General features: G+C 37.8%; 1 protein-coding gene across 3 annotated transcripts in view; it reads right to left on the reverse strand.

Moving 5' to 3' along the window:
• Window positions 1-21,436, reverse strand: part of ppip5k1b (diphosphoinositol pentakisphosphate kinase 1b) — a 36,330-nt gene continuing 14,894 nt past the window's right edge. For 2 of the 3 annotated variants that reach the window (XM_065291844.1, XM_065291841.1), the window contains 16 exons: window positions 20,846-20,967; window positions 19,644-19,826; window positions 19,414-19,555; window positions 18,944-19,167; window positions 17,323-17,450; window positions 16,955-17,069; window positions 16,032-16,139; window positions 15,824-15,940; window positions 15,600-15,737; window positions 14,778-14,874; window positions 13,931-14,041; window positions 13,667-13,726; window positions 10,900-10,962; window positions 3,288-3,425; window positions 2,566-2,679; window positions 1-903 (listed from right to left, as the gene is read on the reverse strand). In XM_065291844.1, the coding sequence (XP_065147916.1) occupies window positions 809-903; window positions 2,566-2,679; window positions 3,288-3,425; window positions 10,900-10,962; window positions 13,667-13,726; window positions 13,931-14,041; window positions 14,778-14,874; window positions 15,600-15,737; window positions 15,824-15,940; window positions 16,032-16,139; window positions 16,955-17,069; window positions 17,323-17,450; window positions 18,944-19,167; window positions 19,414-19,555; window positions 19,644-19,826; window positions 20,846-20,967 (1,955 nt within the window). In that variant the 3' untranslated portion in view covers window positions 1-808. The remainder of the gene's footprint in view (window positions 904-2,565; window positions 2,680-3,287; window positions 3,426-10,899; window positions 10,963-13,666; window positions 13,727-13,930; window positions 14,042-14,777; window positions 14,875-15,599; window positions 15,738-15,823; window positions 15,941-16,031; window positions 16,140-16,954; window positions 17,070-17,322; window positions 17,451-18,943; window positions 19,168-19,413; window positions 19,556-19,643; window positions 19,827-20,845; window positions 20,968-21,436) is intronic. The other variant, XM_065291851.1, reaches the window with a different exon arrangement.

Below are 21,436 nucleotides of genomic sequence, written 5' to 3' on the forward strand. Positions count from 1 at the left end.
TTAAAACATCAGATATTTTATTACGTAATATAGAAGGATTCATTAAAATTAAATATTTTTTGTTAAACTTTACATAGTAAACAATGAACATAAACAGCAGATTGTATACAGTTGAAAACATTCTTGATAGAGACTACTGGAGCTCATAAAATTAAGGCACATTTATTTAATCCCAAACAACACCTTTTGCAGTATTACAGTACAATATTTAAAATAAAATTTTATTCAAAGCTCGAAATATAGTGCATAAAAAAATCAAATGATCAAAATCAAACCTCAATAAATGTAAAAAAAAATGTAAAACATAAACTAAAAGGATAGTGGCATAATTAAATTGCACTTAAACATCACACTGTATCAACTGGCACTTTAAATCATTGGGACCTTGATCATTTTACATTGTTTCATTTGCTCTTAAACGTCTATATGCACCTTTTGGCTTTACTTCGACTTGCATTACTGTGTGCAATGCATGGTGTCAGATAACAATAAAAAACAAAGAGACAATAACTATGATCCAAAATGTCGCTCTGCCACTGAATCTACAATCATAATTACTATCCGACTCCATCAGGGTACATAAATACAGCAGAAGAGCTAATTACTGGTTTCACGGCTCTATTTGCTGACAGAGCAAGAGTTAAACTTCAGCTAAAGTGCCTCTGTAGTCAGTAGCAGCCTATTTGCAGCAGATAACTCATTAATGGTGATCCAAGATCAGCATCTTGCATATAAAATCACCTCCGTCCTACAGGCAAAGAATGCAAAATTAAAATAGGATCAGTGCGAAAAAATATAACCATGACGTCTACTCGCTGTTGAATCCGAAGTTTGACGTGGGCTCAGTTACAGATGGCGATGATGGTCCGGCACTGGATACCGAGCTGTCGGGACCACTGCTGTCTGCAAATACAAACCCATATACAAATTAGATCCTTAAAAAAACGGAATGTTTCAGAAACTGCTTTATTATTCACAAGCATTTATACAACTGATATCTACTCTGTATTATCCTACATATAGAGCCCTGTGGAACTTACAGCGAGGAAAATAAGTATTTGACATTTTTATCATTAAGGGGATTTCTAAGTGGGCTATTGACACAAAATTTCCACCAGATGTAGCCATCAAGCCAAATATTGAATTCATACAAAGAAATCAGAACATTTAAGTATACAAGTTGAGTCATAATAAATAAAGTGAAATGACAAAGGGAATAAGTATAGACCAGTTTCGTGTTTGCAAACAGAGATGACGTTTTTTGTGGGCGGAGCCAAACTGGTTGCAGAAAGTGACTGCTCCGCAGTAGGGTTGTGAAGTGTTTTAGCATTAAACCGTGATTTTTATGGATCCGGTGTTCTGTCGAAGTCTGATTCCTTTATGTTTCCCTTTAGTGCAATGTTTCTTATAGCGTTTTAATCACATTACGTTTATTTTTTTAGATAGATAAAAAGTTTAAATGGCTTGGCTACTGATATGCATGTATGTAATGTATATGCATTGTTCTTTTTTGCTAAATCAAATATTTTTACAGTCTGAATCGCTAAAGTACATGTAAAAGCAATATTATCATGTATTATATATAATAGCGTTTATTAAATATTTCATAATTTTCCTGTTTTTTATTATTTCTTTCTTAGTAAATTATAATTGTAACGTGATAAAAACGCTATAAGAAACACATCGGGGAACAGACTTCGACAGAACACCGGACATCTTCTCTACTTATTTTCTATTCTAATTATTAAAAGATTTCCACATGATTTCCTCGTCCATTCTGTCCGTTTAAAGGCTTATTGTAATCATAAACACCTACGTTTATCTTCAAATGATCTCTTTGACGATGGTATTCTATAAAAATGAAAGCCATCTTTTTTGGCATTCTTATTCTGACACTTAACAGCACAACAGGACATTTTCTAGTGAGTTATCTTGCTCTTTTCACTCGTGTCTAATTCATTTCCACTGTTTTTCTGCAACCGCATTGCGCGCGCTGTGACGTCTACTCTAAATTGGTCTATAGAACACTTGAAGAAAACAAGGTGCAAAATGGCATAGAAAGCCAGGAGATCACCTGAAATCCGTCAGTATAGATAGAGAAACCCTGCCCCCTATCAATACTATGGTACACAATGTTACCATAACAAGCACAAATACTATTTTACTTTTTTCTTTCAGCATGTTTCTGCTGTATTCAAAAAACAAACTACAGTAAATGATTAAAAGAGACAGACGAAGCAAAGACTAACACAACCTAGATTTTCTTTAACTGAGCTGCTAAGGCTGCACATTAATCACCAAACTCTCAGAGGAAATTGTGCGCCAACAACAGTTATCTAAATGGGAGAGCTAAAACCAAAAATAAGCTCAGACAACTTGAAAGATGCGTGCCTACTTTGAACCAAATTTAACGCTAATTTCTTGTACAATAAGAATGATGGATTAAGAGGGGGCTTTAAGCTGATTATCAGTACATGTATAGTATAACAGAGCATGGTGTACTTTAGTGTAATGATCATCTAACATATGCTTTGAATGACAGGTGATATGTTGAAGTATACTCACACCAGAGAGGCCTGTCAGGTGGTTGGCTTGACTGTACCGGGGTGGACACAGGAGTCTCCTGACTTTCAACATCTATGGAGGGCTCAGCATGGGATTCAAACATGGCAGACAGAGCTACAGAGATACAAATTAATAAAAGCACACAAAAATTTCACTCTATTATTATTATTATTACGTGATTAATTCATAAGAGAAGAGAGTATGATGTATGATTTGTGAACTATTAAAGGGCACAGTTCACAAGACTTTTTTAAGATGTCAAATAAACCTTTGGTGTCTCCAGAACACATAAGTAAAGTTTTAGTTCAAATATAATATAGATATGTGCCGTGTTTGGGTGTGTCCTTAAATGCAAATGAGCCGATCTCTGCACTAAATGGCAGTGCTGTGGTTGGATAGTGCACATTAGGGGTGGTTTTATCCTCTTCTGACATCACAAGGGGAGCGAAATTTCAATGACCTATTTTATCACATTCTTGCAGAGAAAGTTCACCAAAACTAAGTTACAGCGTTGTCCTTTTTCCATTTTTTTAGGTTGATACAAGCACCGGAGACCTAATTTTAGCACTTAATCAGGAAAAAAGTCAGATTTTCATGATATTTCCCCTTTAAAAAATGAAACTTGTTCATGAAATGGTATATTAGCATTATATTTTGGCCAAACTGTCCCTTCAACCAGATGGTGTGCATGCAAATGTGAGTGCGTGTGTGCGTCCGCTTACATTTCATCCTCTTGAATTGTGTCTCGCTCCCATTTTTACACACTCCTGTGAGGAATTCGTCCACCTGCTTCAGAGACAGCGAGTTGTGCAGTGTCTCCAGTGGATAGATAGAGGGCACCATAGAGCAACCTTCGAACCCTGCAGAAGAGAAACACAAACAGATGGTCCAAAACACACTCCTCCTGGAACACCACTCTCAACGACAGCCGCCATTTCAATATCCCATATTCAATATTGGTTTGAGAGCAGAGGGTCTGTTCTTTCATTTGATATATTTGTATGTTTATATATTTTTAGAAGAAAATTTTCCTGGAAGGCATTTTGTGAAACTTTTGTGAAAATCACGAAAAAAATGCTGGCGGGCAACTTTTCAAAATAATGGCTGGTGGGGAATGAATTAAAGACACAAAAAAACATACTGTACCACAAGCTGTCAAGTTTTTAAAAAAGGAGGAAATTGCATTATATTTCATTATCATCTAAAGCTATTTGAGGCTTGACAACCTGAGGTCACAATGAACTGTCATGTGTGGTCGTATCCGCATGAAGAATTTATTAAACTCATTTTCTTGTGTTCCATTGAACAAACAGCACAAGAGCTTGACAAAAAACAAAAGTGAAGATTTTTCATTTTTTTGTTGATCTGTTCCTTTAACTCCACTAATATAAAATGTGTAAGGCTGACTTGTTTTGCATAGCAAATTAAGGTGAAATGCTGTCTGGCCCCACCATATGGTCATATTTACAAGAAACTAAATCCTGACGTGGCAGCTCTCCGATTTAACAATTAAAAACTACAACCTTAGTTTAGCTGTTACACAAGCTGTTAATATACTTACTCTATGTAGGCATCAACATGCAAGTAAGCAAGCTGTCTTCGCCAAGCCAAACGTACAGACATGCGTTATGAAAAAGGAATATACAATATAGGACATTAAAGAGAGGAGTTAGCCAGCAGAAAAAAAGCTCAATTAGCATAAAAGAAGCAAACAAGTCATGAAATACAGTAGAAACTGTAAAAAAGCAGTTAGTAGATAAAGCAGAGAGTTCACATTAGTACCTCAAAGATACATATTGGTACAAAATGTATACACTCAAAAAAAATGCTGGGTTATTTTTATATATAAAATCTATCTAAATATAAAATCTATTCAACAAATATATATATATATATATATATATAAATAATAATATTATATATATTGTACATTTTAGGACATTTTTAAAGGGTCCTGCCCCTAGAACAGAAGTTAGGCGGTAAAACCCAACAGAGGACAACAAACATTTGAGAGGAGGAATTCTGGGAGAGCGGAAAGAGCAAAGAGGAATATGAAAGACCGATTTATCAGAATGAAATTCCCCCAAACAAACACTGCAAACAACTTCACTTGCTAAAACCTATTTCTCATTCATAAATTAAAGAACGTCTGTGAAAATGGAGAATTTTGTCATTAACACGACATTTGTAACGACATGAGTGCAATAAGTAACAGACGACTGTGAAGATGTGAGAGAGGCATGAGGTAAGCAAGGAGGCGGGACAGAGTGGGCTGAAAATTCAAGCTGGGGCGAACAGAGAGAAAATGCGATGATGATGGAGAAGAAGAGGAGATCTGCGGTTCATCCGTTTTAGCCCCTGCTGGTATGCTTTTCCCTGAATGACTCAGCAGTGTATAATTAATAACTCCAAATGAATGTCTTTACAGAGCCTACAACTATTTTCAGACGCAATTCAGTATGATTACAAGCCTGGTGTGGAGCAAATCTATCGAGAAGTGTTTGTTCTCAAAGCTGTTTGTTCTATTAACATTAAATCTATGCTAGATGTATTTAACTAAACAATTAATCTGTATGGTTTACATGTACAGCATTAAAGGGCTACCCAAAAATGAAAACTCTGACATCATTTACTCACTATAAAGTCATCCCAAACCTGTATAAATGTCTTTGTTCTGCTGAACACAAAGGAAGATATTTTGAAGAATGTTTGTTTGTTAAAACACAGATCTGGGGCACTATTGACTTCCATAGTAGGAACAAAAATACTATTAAAGGAATAGTCAATTTTCTTGAAAAAAAAATCCAGATAATTTACTCACCACCATGTCATCCAAAATGTTGATGTCTTTCTTTGTTCAGTCGAGAAGAAATTATGTTTTTTTTGGAAAACATTGCAGGATTTTTCTAATTTTAATGGACTTTAATAGAGCCCAACACTTAATACTTAACACTGAACAGTTTTTTTCAACTGAGTTTCAAAGGACTATAAACGAACCCAAACGAGGCATAAGGGTCTTATCTAGCGAAACGATTGTCATTTTTGACAAGAAAAATAAAAAATATGCACTTTTAAACCACAACTTCTCGTCTATGTCCGGTCGTGATGCACCAGCGTGACCCCACGCAATACGTCATGACGTCAAGAGTTCACAGTGGACGAACGCGAAACTACGCCCCAGTGTTTACAAGTGTTGAGAAAGAGGACCGTTCCGATGTTGTTGTTTGTGGAATGATACTAATTAATGTCTTTGTGTCAGTTTATTGTTTACAATGGTCCGCAAATGTGCGTTTCATATATGTAACACGTGACCTCCCTACGTCACTACGCATTTACGTTAGGTCACGCTGGCGTATCACAGGAACGGACCTTAACGAGAAGTTGTGGTTTAAAAGTGCATATTTTTTATTTTTCTTGTCAAAAATGACAATCGTTTTGCTAGATAAGACCCTTATGCCTCGTTTGAGATTGTTTAGAGTCCATTGAAACTTCGTTGTAAAAAACTGTTAAGTGTTGAGTTAAGTATTAAATGTTGGGCTCTATTAAAGTCCATTAAAATGAGAAAAATCCTGCAATGTTTTCCTCAAAAAACATAATTTCTTCTCGACTGAACAAAGAAAGACATCAACATTTTGGATGACATGATGGTCTTTTAAGAAAATGGACTATTCCTTTAATACTACTAATACTATAAATAATAAGTGAATAGTGCCCCAGATCTGGTTATTAACATTTTTCAAAATATCCTCCTGAAACAACTTGAGGGTGAGAAAATGATGACATTTTTTTAATTTTTGGGTGAACTATCCCTTTAATACACTGGTGAAATGATTGGCACATAAATAAAACACTAATTAAAATAATACATATTGAGGGGGAACACATGGGCTGCGTCTAAAACCGCATACTATTCAATACATACTGAATGAGATGAAGTACCTACTTACTGACTGTTAAAACAGTAGGTACTGTATAGTATGAATCCAGGTAGTATGAATGCGATTAGGACGTACTACATCCGCCATTTTGATACATCACGTGACATACGTTGTATTCACGTCACGCGAATACAGCCACATCTCCGCTTTCCACCATTTCCTAATATGACGACACCTCTTTTTCTTCGTTGGATAACTCCTCTCCCAGGGCATCATGGGATAGTGAAGTGTCCGTTGTATGCACACTTAAAATCTAACCGGAAATAGAAGGTCATCCGGGTACTTTCGCAAACTGTATTTGGAATATACTATGTATTCAGACATACTACTTGCCTCACCTACTGCTTTTCGCCTACTATATGGTATGGAAGTAGGCGGTTTCGGACGCAGCAATGGTAATGGCTGGTTTGAAGGTATGGACTGGTTAGTTTCCCTCAAGGGGTGTTGGACTGTCACATGAAATAAACATAGTTCATTTCACTTTTCCCAAGGCTTCAATCGTTATTACATAAAATCCCCAACCTCATAAAACCTGATTAAACTAGATTCCCTACAGGCATGTCCATATTTAAGGAATATTTGCTTCACGATGGTTCTGATTTCACAAGTACTATGATTTGTTTCATGAGAAAAAAACATTATTACATCTTGGAGATATTTATGGTTGCTAGGTTAAAAATTGAAGTCTATATGAAACTTCTATACGAAAATCTCTATTTTAAAACAATTACAAGTCAATGCTTCATAAATGCTTGATACAAAACGGCAGCGTCTTTCGCCAGATGAACAGAATAAGAGAAATTGTTTTGATCATCATAAGCAAAATGTTTCATCACATGGTACTGTAAAACTAATGTTAAAGGAACAGTTTACCCTAAGATGAGAATTCTGTCCTTTCCTATTTCCATTATTTCCTAAAGTACCGTATTTTCTAAACCTTTCATCAAATAAAACCTGTGAGTTTTTTTGATCTCTTCTGTGAAACACAAAATGAGTTTGTTTATAGCAGATTGTCCCAGCTGCTGTTTTTCTATAAGAAAAGTGAATGGCCACTAGTTACAGAATACTGTAGTTGTATGGTTTCAGAAAACTTAGAATAGACACCATGACTTCCTCCTATGGACTCCTATGCTATTGTGGGGCCTATTTGAAACTTGACAGCCTCTGATCCCCCATCCACTTTTACTGTATTGAAGAAAGCAATGTTGATGTTCTTCAAAACATCTTGTGTGTTCAACAGATGAACAGACTTTTTTGGTAAACTATCCTTGAAGGGGTCATGAACTGGCTTATTATGTAATTGCGTACTGTTCTCTGTGGTCCACTAATAGTGTTAAAAAGGTTTTTACCAGGAAACATCGTAATTAGTAAACAATAAGTTTTTTAAACCACTGCAGTGTGTTGCATAGAGACAGAGTGCAATGCGTCATAACCTGAAAACCATGCCCACCGAGAGGAAAACAATCCCTTCGTCTCAATTGCGAGAGGTCGCATCATGTCTGGCTTATAACAAGGATGTACAGCTAACAAGCCAAAACCAAATATAAGTTTTTATAAGCTGTCGACCATAAAAAATTAGCATTAAAAGACACAAAAGTTGATACAGGCAACTTTTTATAGTACTACTAATATTAGAACTACGAACCACTGGAGGTAAACGTGGTCGGCGATCCACTTTTGTGTCTTTAAACGCTCGTTTTTTGGGGTCGACAGCTTATAAAAACTTACAGTATTCTGGGTTTTTTAGCTTGTTAGCTGTATACCTTGTCACACAGCAGCTTTTATGCGGCTTTCACATAGGACGCGGTGTGCGCTGCGCTATGAAACCCATTAATTTCAATGGCTTGCGCTGCGTGAGGGCGGTTTTCTTTGCGTCGAGCAAAGCACGAGCGCAGCTTGCGCTCAAGCCGCGGTCAAAGTTCAAAATAGTTTAACTTTTGCGCTGCGCTCTGTGACGATTACCCGCGCGGCCAATAGAAACGGGGCATCCAAACAAGCAAAATGGACGAAAAGCTTATACTCGGAATTCCCGGAGCTTTATAATACAAGTTTATACTCCTACAGAGACATCGGAAGGAAAGCCGTGCCATGGAAACACGTAGCAATTCAAGTTGGCATGTCAGGTGTGTTTTAATTCAAGTGGCTTGTTGTAGGTAGGCAGCTTAAAGTTACGTGAAACGGAGAAAAGCAACATCAGTCTCTGTATTCCTCATCGACTATTTAACGCAAATATAAACACTGTAGTAATTTATTTGAAAACCCCGCCTACTTTGGTCTGGTCATCAGAGCACAAATCGCTTGCCTGCGCTGAACATAGCGGCGAGCGCAGCGCACACCGCACCCTATGTGAAAGACGCATTAGGCATTATTCTGTTTTTTTTTGTAAGCCAGAAATGACAAGGAGGCAGCCACACGTAATACAAAGTCAATGGAGAGTGTTGTATTGTTTTCCCCGGTGGGCGTGGTTTTCAAATTAGCATAACTGCGCTCTGTCTCTATTATTGGGTAACAGTGTTGCAAATGTAAACAGTTTTAACGTCCCCTGTATGTGAATAGAGACAGAGCGCAGTTATGCAAATTTGAAAACCACGCCCACCGGGGGGGAAACAATCCAACCGTATCCATTGACTTTGTATTGCGAGAGGCTGCCTCCTTGTCATTTCTGGCGGAAAAAAACGGAATAATGCCTTAAAGCTGCTGTGTGACAATATGTACAGCTAACAAGCCAAAGAACCCAGAAATAAGTTTTTTTTAAGCTGTCGAGCCATAAAACCCAGCCTTTAAGGAGATAAAAGTGGATCACCGACTAAGTTTCCCCCTAGTGGACGCAGTTTTTAAATATGAGTACTATGAAAAGTTGCCTGTTTCCACTTTTGTGTCTTTAAACGCTCGTTTTTTGGGGTCGACAGCTTATAAAAACTTATTTACAGATTAAACTTAAAAACAGAATAATACCTAAAAGCTGCTGTGCGACAAGGTTTACAGCTAACAAGCCAAAAAAACAAGAAATAAGTTTTTATAAGCTGTTGACCTAAAAAAACGAGCGTTTAATGACACAAAAGTGGATACAGGCAACTTTTCATAGTACTCCTATTCGTAGAACTGCGCCAACTAGGGGGAAACGTAGTCGGCGATCCACTTTTATCTCCTTAAAGGCTGGGTTTTACGGCTCGACAGCTTAAAAAAAAACTTATTTCTGGATTTTTTGGCTTGTTAGCTGTACATATTGTCACACAGCAGCTTTTAGGCATTATTCAGTTTTTTGTTATAAGCCAGAAATGACAAAGAGGCAGCCTCTCGCAATACAAAGTCAATGGAGACGGTTGGATTGTTTTCCCCGGTGGGCGTGGTTTTCAGGTTATGACGCGCTGCGCTCTGTCTCTATGTGTGGAATTGCACATTGTATTTATTTAAAAAGGTGTAGATATTCTCAAAGAGGCCGTCTTTCACATTACTGTGACATCATATTTACTTTTCAAAATGAGTCGTATTTTGACCTTGGTTCAAATATAAGTATTATAGACCGTTTCAGCAGAAACAACATAAACAAGCGGCTGTCGCGGTCCGCACGTAACTTCCGGTAAACTCCGTTAAGAATAAATAACAACAAAGTTCTTTAAACATAGTTTATTTATATAACAAGCAAAAAAACAACACATAGATTACCTAGGAAACCAAAACATTTGTTATTTTCGACGAGGCATTCGTTCAAGAGATCAGTTTAGTAACTAGTCAGACCATTAAAAAAACGAAACCGGAAGTAAGGTTCGGATCCAGACGTGTATCACGTGCGTCCGATGAAACCGTCTATATTTTGAAACTTACAGGGTTTTTTATAGTATAGCGGCCTCTAAACGGTTAAAAGATTAAGGAGAATTTGAATTCTCAGATCATGACCCCTTTAAATCCCCCGTTACCAGTGGGTGACAAAGCCAAGCTATGATTGGCATGCAAAATTAAGCACAGCTCCAATTAACTGTGCAAAAGAGTTGATTACAAAAACAGCATACACTTATGAACAATGATATACTGTATAATAAAGATCTTCACTGATCATCCACCTGATGTACTAAAGGAAATGTTTTTCTGCACAAATTTAAAAGAAAAGTGCTCACGCATTTTCATGAATCAGTGCACGATGATTTTCCACACAAACAACAACAATATATCAAGAAAGATATATTGGGTAAAAACCCATGCAAAGTGCCAATCAGAAGGAAGACTGAATTAAGATGGGTGTGTCTTGTGAGAAATTATTTCAAACAGGTGGTGACAAAATTAACCTCTTAGATTCACAACGGGGCTAAATTACAAATGCTACAGTGAAACAACCGCAGCGGGCACTGGGCATGCAAAGACAAGGTCAAAAACATGGACTCAGAGACTCCGGACATACCGTTAGTCGGATGCCTGGCATACGACACAGAAAACCGCTTTACTGCCGGCATAGACAGCAGCTCTATGGGAAAAAAAGAGGCGCTCGGAGTTACTAATGTCACGGTGCCCCTCTCCTCATAGGTTTATCCTGAAAATAAATTCAGCCTCATGTACAGCAACCAGCATTCATATTCCTCACACCTGCCAAACTGTTCTGTCACTCATAAAACCATCTATTGTACAGTATATCAAGCAGCAGGTCAATGAAACGAGTCAGTGAGGAAGTGATAAACACAATAACAACAGATGGTCAAAACAAAATTCCCAGAATTCTTAGTGCTAGAATGTCTTTTTGGGTGTGACAGAATGACATGGCAGTATTTTAGGTGGAATTTCAAATGTTGTAAATGAGACGCCACTCCATCTCAGAGACACAGTGACACCCTGTGGAAAAAATCTGCTAGTGCTACTAACAAAGGAGATTTGATTTCATAGAACAAGCAAAATGATAACGTGATACTAGCGTATCACATATTCAATGCAAACAATCAATGCAAATTTTTTAAGTGTCAGGATGTTAAAATATTACCTTTTGCATTAAACAAATCACTAATCTGGAAGATCACGCCAAAGAATGTGAGCAAATAAGTCATCTGTAAAATCTTAAGCTGTGATCCATAAATATTTGAAGGTAAAAAATTATCGAAAACGAGTTTGCACCTTTCATCTTTGCGTCACATTTGTTAACAGAGAGAAAAAGGATACGGATTGCAGCTTTAAGAAATTTTTGCTCATTTTGGGGCCATTTCCCAGACAGGGTTTAAATTAATCCAGCCCTTTGTTATTTTAGGACATTAAAGTAGTTTTTACAAACAAACCTTACAAAAAAACTATACTGGGGTGCATCTTGAGACAAAACAATGGTACTGATATATGTTAAAATTAGAGCAGCACAAACCTGCATTTTAGTCTGGAACTAGATAACCCTGTCTGGGAAACCGCCCTTTGTAATTTTAAGGTAGCAAAGATCAGAATCTTGTAGTCTGTTAAGTAATTGGGGGAAAAGAATTAAGGAGCTCAGATGCAAAAGCCGTCAAAATGCCACCTCTGTCAAAAATAAAATAATGACATTAACCGGCACATATTATCAGTGTTGGGGGTAACGCATTAGAAGTAACGCGCATTACGCAATAATATTACTTTTCTGAAGTAATGAGTAAAGTAACGCATTACCTTTTAAATGTACACATTAATATTTGAGTTACTTTTTTAAAAAGTAATGCAAGTTACTTTTCAGTTTAATAAATTTGATTTAAAAAAATTATGTACTGAATTAAACTGAACGTAGTCACATATAAGTATGCATTCTATGCGTGTGCGCTTGAGCGGGAAAAGTTTGAGTCAGAAACTTTTTTCTGACATTTTTGTGATAAAATATGCAATTTCTGAATGCAGAACTTCTCAGTCATAAAAACCAACCGCAAGGCCTGAAAGAGATCAAGCCTCAGCCAAAAGTAACGCAAAAGTAACTAAAAAGTAACGTAAGCATTACTTTCCATGAAAAGTAACTAGATAGCGTAATTAGTTACTTTTTTGGAGTAACTTAATATTGTAATGCATTACTTTTCGAAGTAACTTTCCCCAACACTGCATATTATATGTTAAATCCGCTTTATCCCAGCCTCAAGCCATTCAGAAATACTGTTTTTTGGCAGAATCCATTAAAGGAATAGTCTACCCTTTTGCCATATTAAACTATGTTATTACCTCAACTTAGACGAATTAATACATACCTATCTTTTTTCAATGTGTGCTCTGTACAGCGTGTTATGAATGTGTTAGCATTTAGCCTAGCCCCATTCATTCCTATGGTACCAAACAGGAAAGCCACCAAACACTTCCATGTTTTCCCTATTTAAAGACTGTTACATGAGGAGTTATACCAGTTAGTATGGTGCCACAAAATAAAACTTTTTTTTGGTACCATAGGAATGAATGGGGCTAGGCTAAATGCTAACACATTCATAACACGCTGTACAGTGCACGCATTGAAAAAAGATAGGTATGTATTAATTCGTCTAGGTTTAGGTAATAAAATAGTTTAATATGGCAAACGAGTAGACTATTCCTTTAAGAGTCTGATAAAAAAATCCTCATTTACAAAAAAAGGTTAGACGCACTTGGAGGGTTTTGCATCGGAGCTCTTCAATTTGTCTAAGTCATCTGTTTAAACCACATTGGGTTTGTAGTGCTAACAGCAAATCCATATTATGCATTCTAGAGAAAAAAATTATAAAAATATTTAAATAATGTGCATCCTAGAGATCAAGCAGAAAAAATGGACTATGTATCCTAGCTGTCACTGGGGCAGTACCTTAAAAAAAGTTCCTAATATGTAGCATTTATTTAGGTACATATATGTATACATTTGGTACCATTATATACACCTTTAAAAAAATATATGTACCTATGGGATACTAACAAGCTCTCTTTGGTACCAAAATGAACTTTTTAGGTACAAATGTGTACTTTTTGAAAAGGTACAGCCCCAGGGTACATATTTGGACCATTTTCTCAGACAGTGTAAAACAAATGTTTTAAACATTACTAGTTATGTGTAGCTTTAAAAGTAAACAACCATCTAATTAAAAAGATTGTAAGCAGTTGTAAGCATGGTCTAGAACAGAAATATAACAGCTAGATGAGTCTGAGGCCCAGCATGCATTTCAAGCATTCAGACGGATTGTTCATGCAAGCAAAAATGCAAGCTGTTTGAGTGGTCCTACCAGGCTGGATATTTGGCCAAACCAAATGCTCATGGTTTACGATGGGATTGATCTGTTTTGCTGACAAATGGAAGACAGAGGGAGTGTTTGTTTGGTGGTGCTAATCGCACACAGAAATCACTGTACACACTTTTCCTTTGCACCTTTTTTCTATTTTAAATGATCTGTACAGGATTAACAGAATTTTTTGTACGTTTTTGTAGGTCTTTAGGTGTGTCAGATCATAACGTTTTGCATGTATGTGTGTGTGCAATCTGGACATACCACCTCGAGAAGACAGACTCCTGTGAGAGGCGGTCTTTTTGCGGGGAGCTCGTGGTGCTAGATCTCTCAGGTTGGGGAAGGAGGCGCTGAAAAGCCCTGCACACTGGGCGCCTGTGTGTGGGGAGGGGGCGAGGGTGGAGGAGTTGGGAAGTGGGGTTAGTACTGGTTAGTTTTCACGGGTTACCATGCACAAAAGTCTTTTATAGTAGTCAAGCTCATCTACAGGTACACAGACGATCCTTTCATACAAGACCCATTGAAACCCACACAAAACATGTATAATTAGACAGCGTAATTTGAGTAAATCTGTATGCCTGTAAGAAAACCAACTTTCGCCACTAGGTGGCAGTACTAAAAAAGTTACATTTGTTTACACTCCTCAATAGGATTTTGCTTGAGGACCCAGACATGCAAAATTCGACATGCACAAAAAGTGATCAAATTATAAATCTTTTGTGAGTAATAAATACATCAAGCTCATCATGCCCCTCCAAAACCAACCTGGTTAAGTCAGTATTGTACCACCTCACAGTATCTTTGGATATACAAACAAGAATAGCATACAGAGACCTGACAGTAGCCAAATTTAAACTCCGACTGCCAGCGTGGACACATTTTTGGCACAGTGGACACGGCAGGATTTGATCTCTGCTCTGAATACACTTGGCAGGGTCTTTAAACTACACCATTGATGCTACACTCAAACTAGTCAATGGTCTCAAAGGTCATTGTGGCCAGAGCATGTATGAAAAGGTGAGGTTTTTCCACAGAGACTGTTGACAGGAGAGATTTGTAGTGTGTTTGCAAAAGAAAAACCGAAAAACAACACATGAAATTTGATTCCCACCTAGCCCGCTGGGTTTGATCTCAGGGGACTGGCGAGAAGTCGATGGGAAGATACGAAAGGCGGCTCCGCGGGAAGATGTGTTGCTCTCTGAAAGAACCTGGGAGGATAGAAAAGAAAGACACATAACACAGAAAAATATTAAAATAGGTCAATAAAGAGGCAAGTTTGGATTCCGGATGATGACTGGTTAATAGCTGTTATATTTACAATATACAGCATGGCACCCATAACGGCCCATTGTTCAGTCCTTCCAGAAAAACGCTGAGTTTTTTTGTGATTGTTGTGGCAAAAGTTCTTGATCTTGCGGCACGTTTTCTTAAAAAATGCGATGGAATATGCGGGACATTTATGCAATTTTATGCTATGAAATTGCGGCAACTTGCCAAAACTGCGTCAACTTGCCAAAACTGTTTGCATCTTTTCATTGATGTTCACGTCACGTAATTACGTCACTTCCTAACATTCCCATGACAAGTGGGGACATGGCTGCGAAGTATGTGAAGTAAATGCATAATTTTTCAACTTTCTGCTAAAATATATATGAATTTTTGCTACAAAAATGCAGGGATTATGAAATCATGCAAGCCCCGCATAGTTTGCGAGCAGAAATCTGCAATTTATGCGTCGAAAGTGCGACGTATTTAAAAAATGCGGCCCCCGCATAAATATGCAGACTTTGGCTGATTATGCATTGAATCATGCGATCGCATAATCGCGTTTTGTGGAGGGACTGAATATCTCATATTTTGTTAACCTCCGATAAAAGAAAATGTTTTAATAACAAAAAATGTAACGATTTCACAGTATAGTACTACACTGTACCTCCATAGATCCAGCCTTGCGATTGCGGATTAGTGGCGACTTCCTTTGAATGCTTATTGGTTCAGACACCGCCGCCCTGTCGGGTTCATCTTGGGAAAGGTCCTCAAGACTGCCTGGGTTTGTTTGTTTCTCATGGTTCTGTTGTATGTGAAATGAAAAGGATTTTGTATAAACTAGCTTATAACATCCTAAATTAGTATAGTTTGCAATAAATAGATACACACCTCGGAGGAGGCAGGTCGAAACCCAAAACCCATTGGAGCATTATCTTCATCCTTGCACCCCTTTACCCCCGGACTGAAGTGTAACTCTACATGGAAGCGTTCCTCTGAGGAAGGGTCCTACAGATAAAGAAGAGAGATAAAGACACACTTTTTTAGCAGTTACAATGAGTAGGATTTTGACTTTTTTTGGTTAGTAAGGTCTGATTACCTTGTTATTATCCTCGTACAGCATTATAACAATCTGTGTCATATAGTTGAGTTCAGTTACAGCACTGAGGTAGTCCATAGCCTGTTTCCACTGTTCATCATTCAGCTCCTAAACATAAAGGCAAATTAAATAAAACCAGCAGTGATGAGGCTGGTATAGGACACATTCATCTAATGGCGCTTTTCCATAGTACCCCACGATTTGGTCTTTGGTCAGCTTACTTTGGGGGCTTTTCCACTGGGTGCAGTACGTAGTACCCAATACTTTTTTTTAGTACCACCTCGGTTGGGATTCCAAGCGACCCAACTGATCCCAAAACGTGAAGCGAAAACACTCTAGATCACTGATTGGTGTGAGAGAATCGTCACTACCAGCGTCATCGCTATAATGTAAAAGTTTGGCTTTACCTTCATGCTAGCTTGCGCTGTCTCGAGAAAACCTGTTGTAATCTGTGCTTTGCTGTAAGTTCCCAAACTCCATTTTAGCGATGAAAAACATCCACAGGTTGTGAATCAGAAACACATAACAGTTTTTTTTCCAATGCAACTTAAATGAGGCTCAGCGGAGCGCGTTGACTCATGCCACGGGTGTTTGTACAAAAACTGTCATGTGAGACAGAGGTAGTGATAAACGCGATGTGCAAACATCTATTTGTGGTGGTCAATTTAAATTTTGTGGTAGACTGAGAAATAAATGAATGTATGGGAATGTACAACAACGCTCTCACTTGTATGATGTCACAGCAATAGGCAGCGCAAATATAACGACACGCCTATAATCCCTCCTACTCCTAAATGTTACTAAACTCAATGAAAAAGCTAATCAAGCCAAAGTGAGGTGAGATGACCCGACCTGACCCAAACCAAACCATGGGGTACTTTGCAATGGAAAAGCGTCATAACATCCAATGGTGAACCACTCACGTCCAGCAGGCCCCCATAGCGGAAGATATTGAGCAGGGAGTGCACATGGCTCTCGCTGGTGAAATAAAGCCGGGTTCGAACATGCCGACCCGGTGACATCACTCCTCGCGAGTACCTGAACCACCAGAGGGGATAAAAGACACATTCTGATCACTCACAGAGGTTCTGGATATCTTTAACACCACTATAACAATCAGAGGTCTTAAGAAAAATCAAACATTCATTTTTATTATGATATAAATTTTGGTTGCAAGTAGTACTACACACGGTCCCTCTGCAGTTTTTACACACTACTATTGGTCGCACTATGTAGGCTGGAGACCGTGTGAGACGAAAGTTGGTCGTTTTGCTGCAGCAAAGAGACTCACAGTGGGTGGAGTTTGTTGACGGCTTCATCTTCATGGGTCCTTTGAAGATCCAGTTGAATCTTTTTCATCAGAGGCAGGCAGTAGGCACTAGCGATGTCCAGCTTTTCGGCTTTAGTTAATCCATACTCCTGAGAGAGGAATAAGTTTGGATTTAGTTTCAGTAAACTAATCAAGAAACATTCAGCTACGTTTAACTCTTTCCCTGCCATTGATGAGTTATCTCGTCAATTAAAGGAATATTCCATTTTCTTAAAAGAAAAATACAGATAATTTACTCACCACCATGTCATCCAAAATGTTGATGTCCGTCTTTGTTCAGTCGAGAAGAAATTATGTTTTTTGAGGAAAACATTGCAGGATTTTTCTCATTTTAATGGACTTTAATAGAGCCCAACATTTAATACTTAACACTTAACAGTTTTTTTCAACGGAGTTTCAAAGGACTATAAACGATCCCAAACAAGGCATAAGGGTCTTATCTAGCAAAACGATTGTCATTTTTGACAAAAAAAATAAAAAATATGCTCTTTTAAACCACAACTTTTCGTCTAGGTCCGGTCCATTGTGACCTAACGTAAATGCGTAGTGACGTAGGGAGGTCACGTGTTACATATATAAAATGCACATTTGCGGACCATTGTAAACAATACACTGACACAAAGACATTAATTAGTATCAGTTGACATACAACAACGTAGAAACTGTCCTCTTTCAACACACTTGTAAACACTGGGGCGGAGTTTCGCGTTCGTCCTCTGTGACCTCTTGACGTCATGACGTATTGCGTGGGGTCACGCTGGCGCATCACCACTGGATATACACAAGAAGTTGTGGTTTAAAAGTGCATATTTTTTATTTTTCTTGTCAAAAATGACAATCGTTTCGTCAGATAAGACCCTTATGCCTCGTTTGGGTTCGTTTATAGTCCTTTGAAACTCTGTTGAAAAAAACTGTTAAGTGTTGAGTTAAGTATTAAATGTTGGGCTCTATTAAAGTCCATTAAAATGAGAAAAATCGTGCAATGTTTTCCTCAAAAAACATAATTTCTTCTCGACTGAACAAAGAAAGACATCAACATTTTGGATGACATGGTGGTAAGTAAATTATCTGGATTTTTCTTTTAAGAAAATGGAATATTCCTTTAAGAGAAAACATTTGGATAAAAAACTTGTTCCTGATTAATTTTTATGTTAATCTACAATACGGCGATTATCCACTAGATTACCTAATTTATGTAAAAAACTGAAGCCAAAACGTTATTTACTAATTTTAAACTCTGTGTATGTTTTGATAATCGTTCTGAATCTGATCTCTAACAAAATTCCTTCACAAAAAATTCAATTATTTCAGCTTTTTGCAAAAAAATAAATATTTTTAAAGAAAAATACCCATATTTAAGAGCTTATAAGCGAAGAAAAAATATAGATAGGATGAAAGATTTTCCCCGTTTTGTTTGTTTGTTTGAAAGCAGAGGGTCTGTTCTTTCATTTGATATATTTGTATGTTTATATATTTTTAGAAGATTTTTTCCTGAAAGGCATTTTGTGAAAATCACAAAAAATGCTGCTGTGCAACCTTTCAAAAAAATGGCTGGCAGGGAATGAGTTAAAGACTTCTGTACCTGAGGGATGATGATGTTGGCGAGAGCTCTCGAGAGGCGGAACAGCTCCAACATGTCCTCTAACCCCAGAGAGCTGTTGTGCTGGGTGTCATACTTTACGCAGTCGTAGATGTCCGGGATCTTGCTGATGTCGTAGCGGCCGTTTTTCATGCGGAAGTCTCGCTCCAGTTTGGACCACCGTTGAAGCATGAGCTCTAGAGTCTCACTGTGGTACAGCTGCAGGTCTGTCATGTTTGCGAATACAAAAGAAAGTCTCAAAACTACATTTTTATGCTGTCTGCCAAAAATATATACACTGTCAGCGATACTTTTCAGTGTAAAACTTTGTTATAGGCCATTTTGTTTTGCTATCCAGTTGCTAGGGTGTTATGCATGGTTGATAGATGGTTTCTTAATGGCTTAAGTCAAAAGAGCTCCCCCCAAAGTCTCTATATGATATTATGGTATATAAATAACATAGGGACACTAACTTGCAGATTTGGGGTCTTCCAGCCTTTTGCAGATTTGAGAAGTGAGACTCTGAATAAGGGTGTAAACCTGGTCACAAATGCTGACCGGATTAACAATCACCTCCATGGAGTTCACCAGAGATGGGCTGCCGGTTGGAGCCAGCTTAAAGAGATGGTACACATTAAGGAGGAAGTTAGCCATGCTGAGAGAATCATTTCTATACAAAAAAAAAAGTTTCAACTTGTGTCACCTTATGGTAGTCTTCATCACTGAAGTCTCTGTTCTTCTGCATGATCTCATGTAATCGAGCTTTGACTCTCTGCTGGCAGTCGGTGAGGGAATCGCTGTCGCTGTCCAGCAGTCCGTTCATGTTGGCGCTCTTGACCATCTGAACGAGGATTGGGGTCAACTCCCCTTCCAGCGCTAACAGACCCTAAACACACATGCACGAATAACACACACCTCCGTTATATAAATAGTTAGGATTTCCTTGCTCCCTCTGCATTGCTTATACAGTATGTGGAGTTAATATTGTCACACCATCAAAATGGTATTGAATATAACAAGATTGAGCACTCCTATTACGATAAAGCGAAGATGTTCGCTCTGAGGACGGAAGTCCCGCCTTTCAGTTAAAAGAACCAATCATTAATCAATAAAGACTGATGATTCTCTGGAGGAGGGGATATATACAGAGTCTGTTGAGGAATGCTCAATCTGTGTGCATGCACATTCTCTGAAATTACCTTGAAAAGGGTGTTTTGAGTGCAATTTGAGCTTAAGAAACAAAAGTTGTGGTACAGTTTATGTCTCGTTTAATTGTTGCTCAGAAATATTTAATTTAATTGTGATTTTAGCCCACAATTTAAGAGATATGTCTTTCCCTAGGAGATAGGACTTAAAGGAAAACACCACCATTTTCAATATTTTACTATGTTCTTACCTCAACTTAGACAAATTAATACATACCTATCTTTATTCAATGCGTATACTTAATCTTTGTACAGCGCTTCGTGAATGTGTTAGCATTTAGCCTAGCCCCATTCATTCCTAAGGATCCAAACAGGGATGAATTTAGAAGCCACCAAACACTGTAATGTTTTCCCTATTTAAAGACTGTTACAGTTTGTGCTACCATACTTACTCGTGTAACTACTCATGTAACAGTTTTAAAATGGGGAAAACATGGAAGTATTTGGTGGCTTTTAATTTCATCTCTGTTCGGATCCTAAGGAATGAATGGGGCTAGGCTAAATGCTAACACATTCACGACGCGCTGTAAAAAAATTAAGTGCACGCATTGAATAAAGATAGGTATGTATTAATTCGTCGAGTTGAGGTAAGAACATAGTAAAATATTGAAAAACGGTGGTGTTTTCCTTTAAGATTTGCATAACTGCAAACATGGCGCCCCAATAGCTTGACTTTCATAAAGGGAAAACCGAAACTAACCTTAGCAAATGCTGCAGCAGTCATTTGCACTCGACCCTCATCTGAAGCGTAAATTTTGAGGTCGTGTCGGTAAGTGCTGTGTAAACGCAGAAGGCCACAGCCAGGGAATCCAGCATAGTCTCCTGTGAACCCAAAGAGAACAAGAACATGAAACCAAAACCTTTACAAGCATCATGACATATCCTTGAGCCGAAAATGATTTTTTTGCGAGTTGGCTAAAGATTTCGTCCACAAAACCATAAAAAAATCAATTCATGCATTTCAATCCATTCACGCTACTACTTGAAAGCATCTGCCATTATGAGTTTAGGTGCTTCTGTAGCATATTTAGGATGAGATCACATGAGATTTGCATTGCACCATGACAAGTAGCAAACAGTTTGGAGATTATAGAATGAAATCATTTGAAAATTCACAAATTCAGGAATTTATTTGTCTTCGGAAGTACTTTCACCGAACTGATAAAAACGTGATTCCTGACATGATTAATCTATAGGTGGGGGTATATATTTATCTACAGAATACATATACAGACCTTGCCGAAAGTGATGTCCAACATTGGCAAATTTATGTCTTCACTTTGTATTCAAT

Source organism: Paramisgurnus dabryanus, chromosome 23 (assembly GCF_030506205.2).
Source record: "Paramisgurnus dabryanus chromosome 23, PD_genome_1.1, whole genome shotgun sequence".
Lineage (NCBI taxonomy): Eukaryota > Metazoa > Chordata > Actinopteri > Cypriniformes > Cobitidae > Paramisgurnus > Paramisgurnus dabryanus.